This window comes from Nilaparvata lugens, chromosome 2, assembly GCF_014356525.2.
Source record: "Nilaparvata lugens isolate BPH chromosome 2, ASM1435652v1, whole genome shotgun sequence".
Taxonomy (NCBI): domain Eukaryota; kingdom Metazoa; phylum Arthropoda; class Insecta; order Hemiptera; family Delphacidae; genus Nilaparvata; species Nilaparvata lugens.
This window is the reverse complement of record NC_052505.1, coordinates 6610234-6623709: the sequence shown is the minus strand read 5'-3', so window position 1 is coordinate 6623709 and position 13476 is coordinate 6610234. Positions and strand designations below refer to the sequence as shown.

General features: G+C 35.0%; 1 protein-coding gene across 2 annotated transcripts in view; it reads right to left on the bottom strand.

The window, feature by feature from the left end:
• Window positions 1-13476, bottom strand: part of LOC111057812 (non-lysosomal glucosylceramidase) — a 49477-nt gene that overhangs the window by 1654 nt on the left and 34347 nt on the right. For both annotated transcript variants that reach the window (XM_039420415.1, XM_039420416.1), the window contains 6 exons: window positions 6881-7000; window positions 5270-5514; window positions 4213-4471; window positions 2603-2745; window positions 1886-1992; window positions 857-1048 (listed from right to left, as the gene is read on the bottom strand). In XM_039420415.1, coding sequence (XP_039276349.1) covers window positions 857-1048; window positions 1886-1992; window positions 2603-2745; window positions 4213-4471; window positions 5270-5514; window positions 6881-7000 — 1066 coding nt within the window. The remainder of the gene's footprint in view (window positions 1-856; window positions 1049-1885; window positions 1993-2602; window positions 2746-4212; window positions 4472-5269; window positions 5515-6880; window positions 7001-13476) is intronic.

Sequence of the window (13476 nt, the reverse complement as noted above, 5' to 3'; positions counted from 1 at the left end):
CCTTCACACTGACCTGTAGTCTTGTAGGGGTTTCCTTTATATCTTATTGTACTGTAACTCTCATTTTTGTATTTAACATTCTAGGTAATAAATTTACTTAATTTGAGCTGGGGCCACAAGATTGGTAGTAAAAGAGTATTGCTCGACTTTAAGCCTTTCAGTTCACTGGAAATTTTTAATGATGTAACAACAAAAACTGGTATCTCAAAATGTTTAAAAGTAAATAAGTGGTTGTAGCGATTTCAAGTCATTTTATTGATATGGATACCCATTATATCAGCTTCACTACAATACAGAAAGTAATAATATTTATAAAATGATGTAGTTTGACTTTGGAAAGGTTAATTATCGTCACCATTTGAATCCAAGAATCAAGTATTTTATTATTCACAAAATATATATTACAAATTCTAATATATTTTAAACAACTAACAAAACAACAAAATCCACAAACATCTCTTTTTCCCAACTGTTTCCACACTATTTCGCTTCTTTTCACACATTTTATGAGAAATTCTCACGGTTGGCATTCTTTCAACATGCTCCTTCTGACACACACAGTAATGGATCAAATTTTCTTTCAAACAATAGGCATTGAACACTGGCCAGATATATCTATATTCCATAGACCTCTCTGGTACAACCAAGCATCCCCTGACGTGTTTTTATTCTATTTTTCTCAAGAATTTGTGGGGACGCGCTAGCTTATGGTATGAATGGAGTAAACATCACTATTCAAAATGTTACGTTTCCTGCCATGCTCCTTTTACCATGGATTAACTGGTATTTCCCAATCCCACTGAAATCGCCATCGATTGTGTAGCAATAACGCTAATGCCAATAACAGCGAGCTCACCTTATGGATGAATAAGGCCGACAGACCGTAGGTGACTCCAGTCCAGACCTCCTCACTCTGAATGGCGTATCGATCAACACTGCCATTGGGCTTCATGCCATTCACTGCACCCATTTCCCCCTTGCAGAAACTCTGCACGTTCATTTTGTAGATCATTTGAAGTGCACTCTCAACACTTTGCTCTGGAAATACCTGAGAACGATTCATGAAGAAAAGTCAATTTATATTATTTATTTATTTGTATATACAATCACAAATCATATAAATATAATTGGGAAGCAACAACAGGTTTGGCCCAAACTATTCCATTCCCAAATTTTAATAATAATTATTAATAACATATCCAAAAAAGGTTATGTTTCTACTGTAAGCAATACGACAAAAACATAGAAGAATAACTGGCCACTAAATCACTACATCCAGTACTCGTAGTACTCGTGGTGAGTATGCAAATACTCTTTTCACTTACCATGAATAGTTCTTTACATTATTACAGTAGAATAAATGTAAAGTTTTAAGACTGAGACCCGGTAGCACGAGACCCTGTAAATTATTATCGTGATTAAATACCACGAGAACCAATCAGAGAAGCCTTCTTTTCAAAAAAACATTGTGCAATCGGGCCTGATACTTGAAGATTTGTGTAACTTATTTTACAGGGAGTTGAAATAGGAGAAAGGTGGTTACAACAGTGAGTGTGTTGATTTGTTTTCGCCGTAGTAGGCCTCATACTCACTTCGAAAATGTTATTCACAAATTATTCACAATTTCAAAAAAAAACAATTTAGGGTCCTGTTATCATCAAAATAAGATAGAGGAATAGAATTCAATCCTAAAGAATAATGATAGAATAATTTTAATTTTGTTCACTTCGTTTCAAACCCAATTCACAATCCATGAGGTAATTGATTATAACTTTGGACACCAAAATGCTTTCAGAGATTTACAATCTAAGAAATATTGGGTAGATTCGCGTTATTAAATCAATTTAATGTGCAATTAATAATACTCTGCCATGATTCTACTCACTTCTTCAGTCACTCCAGACGCACACAGATACCACAACCCACAAAGTTGATCTGACATTATAGTAGACGAATGTGAACTTTTTGAAGAATCGAAGTCGTAATATAGTCCTGAAAGTAAGAATATTTTAGAATAGAATATTTTTATTCGTCGTTAGATACAATATAGATAATTAGGCTTTGTAATTTGCATAAGAAATATAAATTTACACTGAAAATTATCAGTGAAAAATTTAGTCAAAGAATCAGTTTATAGAGAATCAAAAGCATTCTTGCTAAACCTTTCAATAGTTGCCCATCACGGAACAGAACTATAACAAATTAAAGTAACATAACTGAATAAAATTAGAAGTAGATTTAATAAATTTAGTTACACACTTATAATAGAAAATTTATAACGAGAAAAAAATATTGAGAAGAAACTTAGCAAAAATGATAACTAAAAAAGCAAAGCAAAATAGAATATAAAATTTCAACAAAATAATGGACAAGAAGGGGACAATATTTTTACACAAAAATTGTGAAGGAATGATATTAGGCTGTTAACAACAAGCAAAATCAATTTGAATTCTAGATAAGCGCAATGCTGAATAGGTATGTTGATAACCTGACAATAGTTTGTTTTGGTGCCCATTTGTGCAACCCAGTAATGTAAATTAAGTGGTAACATGTGAATAATATGAGCAAGTTGGAAAATTAACAGAATATTAGAATAACTGACCGTTCCAGAGTTTAGCCTGATAAGCGATCTTTGCTTTTTCATAATCCACTTTGAACGATTTGGACGCATCTTTCGCATTTAGTTCTTCGGCCATCTTATGCATAGCGAATAGTGAGGCCACCCACAGACCACCACAATAGGCACTGAAAAAAGACAATAAAATTCTAATTAATTGAATAGAACAACAGCTATTTCTCAAAATTCTTTAGACTGTAATTTATTATCATTATTCCTCCCATATTTATTGTTATATTGTATGTACTAGTTTTGTGATCTTATTGATTGAATTTACGAATTAAAATTTGCGTGGCGTAACAAGAAGAATAACCGTCACTGTTTCAAGAAATTTAGATTGTTGTGCTTTCAACAGAGCCACTTGGCCAAGCCAATTCGTTTTGTATGAGACGTTATGTGAATAAGGCCTTAACCTCAAAGTATAGTCAACTCTTTCACTGAATGAGGAAGTATGGAAGTACTTAAAACAGCATTTCCAATTAATTTGAGCCTATCTCATAAATCTAATCTCATTAAATTATTTATCTAATCTAAATATAATATAATAATATTTAATATATTATATAAATAATATTATAATATATCTAAGATTTAGATAAATAATTTAATCTTATAAACCAAATATAATAATTCTTCTAACAAATGAGGTAGTCAATTTTATTTTCTAGTTACAAAGTAGTCCTGTACTGTAGTTCCAAATCCCCTAAACCCTTTCTGCTTCATACATACATACATACATACATACATACATATCCGGGTCCCGTTCCAGCTAGTGCCGGGTCTGGGTGTTTACAATGCCTCTCCATCTTGTTCGGTCCTCCCACCATCGCTCGTCCTCCACCTGCCGCCATCGGTGTCCTCTCTTCTCCACTTCGTTGGCCACTGAGTCTGTCCATCGTCGTCGCGGTCGTCCTCTTGGTCTCCTCCCTTCAATCCTCATCTCCTCCATTCTCCTTGGCAGCCGATCCTCTCTCATTCTCCTCATGTGCCCAAACCAGCGTAGTCTCATACTTTCAACCTTTTCCCTTATACTCCCCATGTTCAATTCTCTTCTTATATCCTCATTTCTAACTCTGTCTCTTCGTGTCTTCCCCTTTATTGCCCTGAGGAACCTCTTTTCTCCTGCCTGTATTCGACTCCACTCTCTTTCCGTCATCGTCCATGTCTCGGCTCCGTATAATATGATGGGTACGTAATACATCTTGTACATCATAATCTTTGCCTTTTCTGGTACTTTTCCATCCCAAATCAAATGTTTCACTGTTTGGTAGAAATTCCCCCCCTTTTGTAATCTTCTAGTTATCTCGTGGTTTATTCTCCCATCATCTGCAATTTCACTGCCCAAGTACCTGAAACTTCCAACATTTTTCAGGGGTTCTCCATTCAATCTGATATCTCCGACAAAATTGTCATACCTTCCAAAAACCATTACCTCACTCTTTCTTCTGCTTCATGAACGCCACTAATTTGAACTCTGATTGATAGATTTATATCTAATACATTAATTATTAATCTTGCTGAGCTGTGTGTTTTTGTTATTTTATTAATTGTTATTGTAAATATTAAGAATTGGAATAAATAAAATTGATATCTACCTTGTTTTGTTCATGGTCCAGCAATCGTAGGTTTGGTCGGGAGAATTGGAATTCTCGATCATGCCATCACCGTCAGTATCCCATTGTTTCGCCTTTACAACCACCGCATTCAACTGTGTCCACATGTCTTTCAAGTAATCAACATTTTTGTTCTGGCAGTAGTCTCTGTAGCACTGCAGAACAAATTTCAGATTCAAATCTCTCCATTCGGATACATCGTGAATGTTGTAGGCGTTCACGATTCGGTATGGTTCAACCTCTGTAAATGGAGATCAAATTGTTTGAATAGCAACAGTTATTTTGGTTTGTATAGTATTAAATACTCTACTATCAAATGAAAATTATTCAACTGTAACAATAGAATTGTTTTTTGAATTTGAAATTCACCACCATAAATTTCTTACAACAAATAGAACTGATAGTACAATAGAGTTATCAAAAGTACCGTAACACATTTCCAGTTTCCAAGTAATATTCTTAATGTTTTATTAACGGAATTTCTAAAAAAATATTGCTACAATGGTCTTTTATCAAAATAGTAGATTGTAGATTATTATTATTATCATACACATGAAGGAAGAAAACGTTTTTTGAAAACAGTTTGAATCACGACGCTGCTCAGTTCCATAAGCGACTGCAAGGATACAAACAGCTGCTGTTGCTAATAATTCAATCTGAATAATATCAAAATTTTCATGAGGATATTGAGATAGATCCTACATTTGATGGCGTTTGAAAAATAAGTCAAACTTATTATCATGTTAAACTTAAACATAATAAACTGATAATACTTGAAATGCGTCAAACTTATTTTCAAGTTTGTGTCAAATACATGTAAATAAAACAATTTTTCAAAACTAAATTTAGTATTTTTTGAAAAAATAAAACAAGATGCAGAGTTGTTGCTGTTTCTAGTCATGTGATGTTAACACCTTCAATACATTCATTTTAAATTATTCTTCAATTCAATAGGAGTTTGATGACTCGTACCATCAAGAGCCCCATACGTTGAAGAGCTAACCAATTTACGTTTACTGTACAAAAGGTAGAAATGTACCTGGATCACCCATGTCATGTGGAACAGCTGACTTTTTCTTTTTCATGCCGATTTCACCGTTGTAGAGGAACCAGGTTCTAGTTCGGTCTTCGAGCAGAATGGTGTCCCTGTAGTCGTACTGGATGGAGGCTTGCAGTTTGGGCCAGAGATGGGCCAGCGCAAACGACGCATAGAAATGCACATCATACGTGTTGTACATACGATACTCGTGTCCTTCCAGGTACCCAAAGCGTCCGAACTCTGATCTGAAACATTGGATGCGATACAGATTTTCAATAAACTGAGAATCAAATTATCCAGTAAATATGATAAAGTTTTAATAGTTTTTTTCATTTATCTATTTATTCATTTATCACATTGTGTATAAATACTTGACATGAGGAAAGGCACAACAGGCTCATGCCCAAAACTGTCCCATTTCCAATTTATACTGTTTATTATTAATAATTTTGATTTAATAATAAATTTACAGTCTGTTTTTCGTCAGCTATAGTGCTCCTAATACGACTCAACAACAGACCCTATAGAGATTTACGTTATAAAGTCAATGGAAATGATAGGACAACAAGATTGCCGATTCTATTTTCCCAACGCCTTCTATAGTAGGTAGCTGTGACTCAAGATATTCCGGTATATATCTGATAGGCCTGGGCTAGGCCTGTTGCTCTCGCCCAGTCAGATCTATAGGTTATGATTTATGATTGTATTGAATAATAAATGAATAAATATTAGATAAATAGATAATTTCAATCGTTCATTCTTGTTAATAGTTCCCAATTATGAGGTAATAATAAATTTTCATTAAAATAAAGTATATTGGTACTAGTAAATTTTATTTCTTTATAAAAGTTTTGGGCTGTGTCTGTTGATCCTCCACCAAATTATTAAAAAAAAAATATTGTGTATCATTGAATCAATAAAAGAATAAGAATAAAAGAATAACTAAAAATCAAAATACGTTTTGGCAAGAGTTCGGAGTCACAAAGGATAAAGCTAACAGTTTGAGGCACGAAGTTTCAAGTTCTGTAAGCGACAGTTCTATATTCATTTCCTACAATCTGAGTACTGTAAATCTGTCTTGTTGCTCCAAGATTCACTCCCACGCGCACATTTTTGATGACATCTTCTCTCGACTCCCAGAAAATAATATAGTAATGTAGCTGACAAGATTTTATAGTCATATAGCCTCATTAATTGATGTAGCATGATTATTCCATCAATTACCTAGCCTAGAATTATACCAATACCCCCACGCAACTCTAGCAGAGATATTATGTTAGGAAAATGAATAAACTCATGTAGAACATTGAATTAACTAACGGTCATAGAGGTTTTGGCACTGCACCTCAAAAATAATGAATTCAAAAAAGAAAAACAGATCTTACCGTGATGATTTCCAGAGAAACATGAGCAATCTCTGACTACAGTGTTCAATTTTCATAGTTTGTGGAGAAGACAACTGTTTTAAAGCATGTATAACAAATATTATTAGTGATGTACAACATATTTTTGGAATGACGTGATATATCAATCTCAATATAAATTGCAAGAGAATTCGTTTCATAAATTACCTACTCATCATCTCATCAACAATATGAGAATGGCACAAACCTTGGGTCAGATTCAGAAGTGAAAACTTCTTTTTTGTCAGGAAGCAACCAGACTGTTCCACCATCAGATATGTAGTAGGTCTCATTGAAAAGTGCACTTTTGAACCAAGCAGGCAGCCTCCTGAAATATACATAATTTTCAAAATTAATGATAGAGAACTATTCTCAATTATTAGTTACTAAGAGAACGCAAAGTTTCGTCAAGTTTTGATTTTTATGCGAATGATTCACTGATCAACCCATGTGGAAAGTGGATGAATTGTGATGAAATAAGCTTGCAGTGAAATGAGAATCGTAGCACTTGGTCTCTCTGAACACTAGACTACAAGAGCAGAACCCATTTTTATGAAAATAGTAACTGATTCCTGCTTGAGGCAGGCGCACACAGATCGTCATCGGACGGACGGCACGCATCGGACGGATCGGACGATTAGGATAGGTATGCGCACTCCAATTGAAAATGAAAACAATGCATCAAATCTAATCGTCCGATCCGTGCCGTCCGTCCGATGACGATCTGTGTGCGCCTAGCTTTAGACAGATGGTTCAGCACTTTCAATACCTGCCGGGACTGGTATCAAAGGCACATTATAACTGTACAATGCATTCTAAATCGAATGGTATGAATTGTATAAAATAAGTATTTATAAAATTTAATTTTATGTAATAATTGCATTAAATAATGAGTATTTACATAATTTAATTTTAAACGAAAACATAATCTACTCAAACTCCTACATATCAAGAGTGGTGCACGGCTATGTTGGTATGCTGCAGCTTTCCTTCCTGAACATCAATGACTTCCTTCAGAGATCCAGCCTCACAAAACACGGTCTTCATCTAAATAGGCACAGTAAACAATTACTCTCAAAACACTTGGGAAGATTCGTAGAGCAGACTGTGATGGGTGGTGCTGATCGAACGGTGACTACTGGAGGTGAGGCTGCTATAAATAAAATAATCAACCGATTGCCTGAATCTCCCGACATACGGTCTCGCCCCATCACAATCAATCCATCCAGTTCTCCGAATCTCTGTTGTCTGACTCCTGTTCCTGCAGAGATGTCTCTTATGGGAGTAGCCTCCCTCTATGAATCCTCTTCTCTTGCACCCTTTTCATCGCAGTCTCCTGTACCTTGTAATACATCTCCCAATAGGACAATGTTTTCAGTTATTCCGATGATGATGAACGATTCAAGCATCGAAGTATCAGATGATTTATCTGTTATTCAAATACATGATGTGGTGCGTTTTTTAACGGCTTCACACATGTAGAGTGAATCTTGTACTGAGTCAATGGTGTAGCGGCTATAAATTTTGTAATTGCGTGCGTGGACGCTGAATGTACACCAGACTGATTGATTCACTACAAGATTCAATACAATTGTCGGAATCGCGGGAGGCCTAAACGCTCGCTCACCCTTGATTCTTCTAATGACAGATTGTATAATGATGAAATTTTTATAAGTAGTGTAGCGGACGCTAAACACTGAATACGGATACCTTAAAATTATTACCTGTGAAGAATGAGCATACAAAATCATACAGGTCGAGCAAAAATCCCGATGTAGCTAATTTACGGGACTGCGTCTCTAATAAGTTCTGAAGGATTAAAAATACGGTATTTGAACCAAATATCGTTCAGAATATATTTCGAGAACAGAGTCTTGTCGGGTTTTAAGCTCTATTGTAGGAATTTATATGATCTATGGCTGCCACTGCTGTACAATTGATGCGTTCGCTCCTAAGTCGAGGTAGGTAACAGATAAAAGCTGATATATGAGCAGGTAAGGACAAAGAATAAATATCTCGATCTGACCCCACTCGCTACATCCACTTAGACCTGTTCCAATATCCAGCTTAATTCAATTATTCCAATGATCGTATTCGATCGGTTCTTGATGATATAGAACGTATCAGACACAATAATTGACAGGCTTGAGAAATAATCGAACTCAGAAAGCGAATTAACAAAACTGAAATATATTACAGTAAAATATGTAATCATACAGGGCAGGTTCAGAATTTGATTTACAGGTTGATAATAATTTAGCATTAACAGAATAGTTAAAAATTTTCTTGTGCTTGCATGATACCATGCGTGATTCGACAGAATTTTACAATTGATAAAATTGAACAGTTTTGAAAAAATAGTGAAAAAATGAATTATAAAATATTTTTAAAAATGCTCGGGGTCGTGGTTCAGGCAGCGGAGGATAGTTAATCAACTACAAATTCTTATAAATTAAATATGAATAAATTCTAGGCTCTTAAATGCTAAAGCGCTTGTCGGCGTGGCCAATAATTTAACGAAGAAAAAATTTATGTTTCTGCACTGAAATATTTTTCGAAGCGTAGATTGGGGCCCCTTTTAAAACTTATAACTCACGTGAATTTCCTTGGCGGTCGTGGTTTTCTTCTTTAGATCAAAAATCGTTTGATCGGCGGCAATCCAGGCTTTGGTTTCAGCGCGTGGGGAATTTTAGTTTAAATATCTCCTTCACCGAATTAATTAAGGGATAATTTACTTTAAGCTTTTAAATTTATCGATTGATGAAAACATAAATTTACAAATAACAAATAGATTGGCCTAAAATATCGGCTCACAAATAGAACATATAAAAATCGAACAAGAAATTTTCACAAATAGGTCTTGGTAACTATAAAAAGAGATCTGCACGGTGAGGATTTCAAAAGGGAAGTGCTGTCTTTTCTCTAAGCTTCTTGGCTAGACCTTGCTTCTCAGAATCTCGATGTAATAATTTGCATAAAAATTTGCCATTGGTAGAACGCTTGTGACGTAGACATGACGTCAGTGGCGAGCAGTAGAATACAATTCCTTTAATTACAATAATAATTTAATTTATGTAATTCTTAAAACTGCTTAATCTTCTAGACATAGTTTCTCTCATACAATGTACATGTGCTGGCGTAAATGATAAGACAGGTTGTTGTCTGATAATAGATTAACATGTGTTGCTTTCAAACGATCACCTTCTTGGTGCTATTTCTATGCACTATGATTGGCTTAGGATTGCCAAAGAGATTTAATTACCATGTGGTTCAGTTGAATTAAATCATTAATAAATTAATATTCTTGTACAATTTTTATTAGGTTTGAGACTGTTATAATTAATTTCTGCCGTTTTATCAATAATATAATTTCATGCTATGATCTAGTTAGTTACAATAAGACCTGACATATAATATAATTTCTTAAATAATAAATAATTTCAACGATAATACATACATTTTATTTTTTTTTTTTATTTGAAATTCTTGGTCCTTTATTGATAGTTTTATAATTTTTAGAGATGGTATTATATCTTACGTGAAGCCAGCATGACATTTGACAGTACTTTGAATCAGTCAGCTGTGTTCAGGCTGCTTTAAAACATCTGATCGATAGTAAACAAAGTGTAACCTCAAAATCAGTGAGCAATTCATAAACAATTTGTGCTTTATTTGCAAAATAATTATAATTTTATTGAATAATTTTTTCTAGAAAATATTCAGTACAGAACGGTACTCTTATCTAATATACAGTTACTGATAAGTGAGCTTTATCGCTCGGTCGCTAACTATTCCTTTAGCAAATTCTTTCATTTTAAAAGGTAATCACAATTTTTCTCTCTTTTCATGAGGTCTATTTGAAAGATTCATCACACAAAAGCCCCCAGGATATTTTAAATAGGTAATTGGGAGACGAGTCGAAACAATGACTATTTGAAAAATCCGATATTGTGATGAATACACCATTTCATCTCCTTACTTCTATGAAAACTCAACACTTAACACTAAAAACAATATATCGTGCACTTTTGGCTACGAGAAAATAAATAATTGATTGTTCCTTCCATTGGATACAATCGAAATACAATAATTAATGAGGTCTCTTTGGATCCTTCATTAAAACAACTCCACAACTTCCATTCACGGGTGGCTTATGAGCAGACCCATAACTATAACAAATATACAAGATTTCACATATTACTTCTTAAGATTTGAATAGTATTTGCAACAAATATAGACTTTCATCATTTTTTCATGGTTATTACAGGTTTCGACTCTTTATTCTGGCTTTTACATAAATTGGGTGAGAGTGTGATTTTACTTCGGTGACTTGACAATCGTCTACCGTTTGACTCGAGCAATTCCTTATTTGCGCTTAGTACGTTGTGTACAAACAGGGTTACACTTGAAATGGCTTTCTTGATTTTTATCAATGCTGGTTACAAATATTAAGTCTTCAAGATTATATTTATCAATTTGAATTACAATTCATGATCTTTTGATGCAACAGTAATAAATTTCACATTTAAAGGTAAGAATTTCATTTTCTTTGGAGTTTTTTTTTTATAGATACATTCATATAACACAGAACATGCGCATTTCGTGCAAGTTAACATAAATATATATTTTTGGGTTGCGTTTTTTTTTTACTTATAATTTCACATTAAATAATAGGTTACAATAATTAAATAACGACATTGCTTTGATTCTATACATTGACTCTATGATTTCGCACACATTGGTTGGTGGGATGAAGAAAATTATCGAACAGGCTTTGGTTCTGAATAGATTTTTTCTATCGATTCTGTATTTCGAGGTTAGATTTACATATTTTTTCAAATAAACTTTGCTTATTTTCTTTCCTCCTATTCACTACTAATTTCATGTTATTTCTAATTTATAATTATTTTCTGTGGATAATATAATTCTTGTTTCTATTTTTCAGTTGTGCAGATGATACCAGGCGATTGTTTCGGTGATGACTGTAACATGAGGCAGATGGCTTGATCAGGTTGGTAAATTTTTAAAGTTGTTTTCAGTTTTATTTTCTTGATTTAAAGTTGATAATAATTTCTTCATTTAATGTGGATTGTTGATATTTCCTTATTAGCTGAGATGCGGCGAAGTTTAGGTTATGTTGATGGATTAGGCTGCAGTAGAAAGATGCTAGTCTGCAAAGTAAGGATTCAATGGGGTAGGCTGTGATTATGAAGTGTTTGATTTTTGGTATATTCCACAAATGTAGTTTCTAGTTGATTGAAAAATTATTTCTTCCTTAAGCCCCCATCTAAATTTGATTTCTGTGTTATTCAAGGTCCAATTCCAATTTGTGACTGTCCGTTTTACTAAACTTTGCTTAAAACGAATGTGCCGACGAAGTAGGTAGATCTCTTCAGCCAATGTTGTCCTTCTTTGTTTACCGGTGACATGTAGTTTGATCTTTTTAAACCTTACATGCCGGTGGTGTCTGTGGGGTTTTTTCAAATAATCCTTTTCTTTTTTGCATGCCGGTGTACAGTTTGTTTGATTTCAACCGGACATGACTGCGGTGGTTGTAGGTTCTTCTGGATATCGTCTTCCTTTTTCCTTGCATGTCGGTAGGAATCGTGATGTAAGATTTTAGCCTAACATGACGGCGATGTAGATAAATTTTTCTTGAGACCATTTTTCTTTTCCGTGGAGCTGCTATTTTACTTGTGTGTTGTTTTGATTTAGAGGTTTTTATTTTCAGTTGTGATTTCAATTTGTTGTGGGTTTCTGTTTCATTTCTATTGTTTAGGTGACTATCTTCATGAATGCTGGGTTTATATGTTGCAGGCGCTGTCCTCGGTGGATGGACGGTGATGTGGGCGGTCGGCGGTCCGGGCTGCTCTTCCACTCGGCGGGCAGCGTCCTTGGACTCCTGGTGTCCGGCGCGCGGTGGTACGGCTGGCCCCTCTATGCCATGGATGACGTCCTCGGCTTGGCAGGTGGTGTCCGGCTCCTCTCGGCGTTCTGCGGGGTGCGGTGCAACTTCGGTATTAATACTCTCGGTAGGTTGGCCTTCCATACATGTGTCATGTTCGCTTAACTGTTTTATATCCTCTCCTTCGATTATGTCCACTTTCGCATGCATGGGCTCAATCTCTGGTCCAATATTGATTTTAGTTGTCTGACGTTCCTCCTCGATTTGCCGTGTTACCGTCCTGCTTTCCTCTGTTGCTTCTTTCAACCTTTGTTCCGGTTTATCGAAATCCTGTTCATATACTTTCTTTAACTCTTCATTTGTTTGTTTGGTATCTTCAATTATTTGGTTGTAGTTCTTATCTATATTGTTTAGTGTTTCATTCATTTGATCGTAGTTCTTATTTATATTGTTCAATGCTTCCAGTGTTACTGAAGAACTTTGTTTTATTGCTTCCAGGATGATGCTCCAATCCAGCATGGGAAGGGTGGGTATGTAGCCTTCGGTCGGCGGCGGAAACTCTGTGGTGTGAGGTGCAGGCGTCTGGACTTCTGGAACGGTGGTACATGGGCGTTTCTCCCGCGCGACATCTTTCGTCTCTGAAATCACTGATGTGGCCTCCAGGATGCGGTGTGGTTCTTCCATAATTTATTGGATGATGCAATGATGCGAGTGCAGTGAAATGATCGCAAATATGTGGGGTTATGTGCAAGATTACAAATGAATGACCACAAGTTGAAATAGTGTAAAAAATTTGTTGAAGTGAAGGAATACAAAAGTGTGCTTCAATAATATGTTCAGTGATGAAGTGAATCAAATTAGCAATATCGTTAACATAAAAATGACAAGAACATACAGGA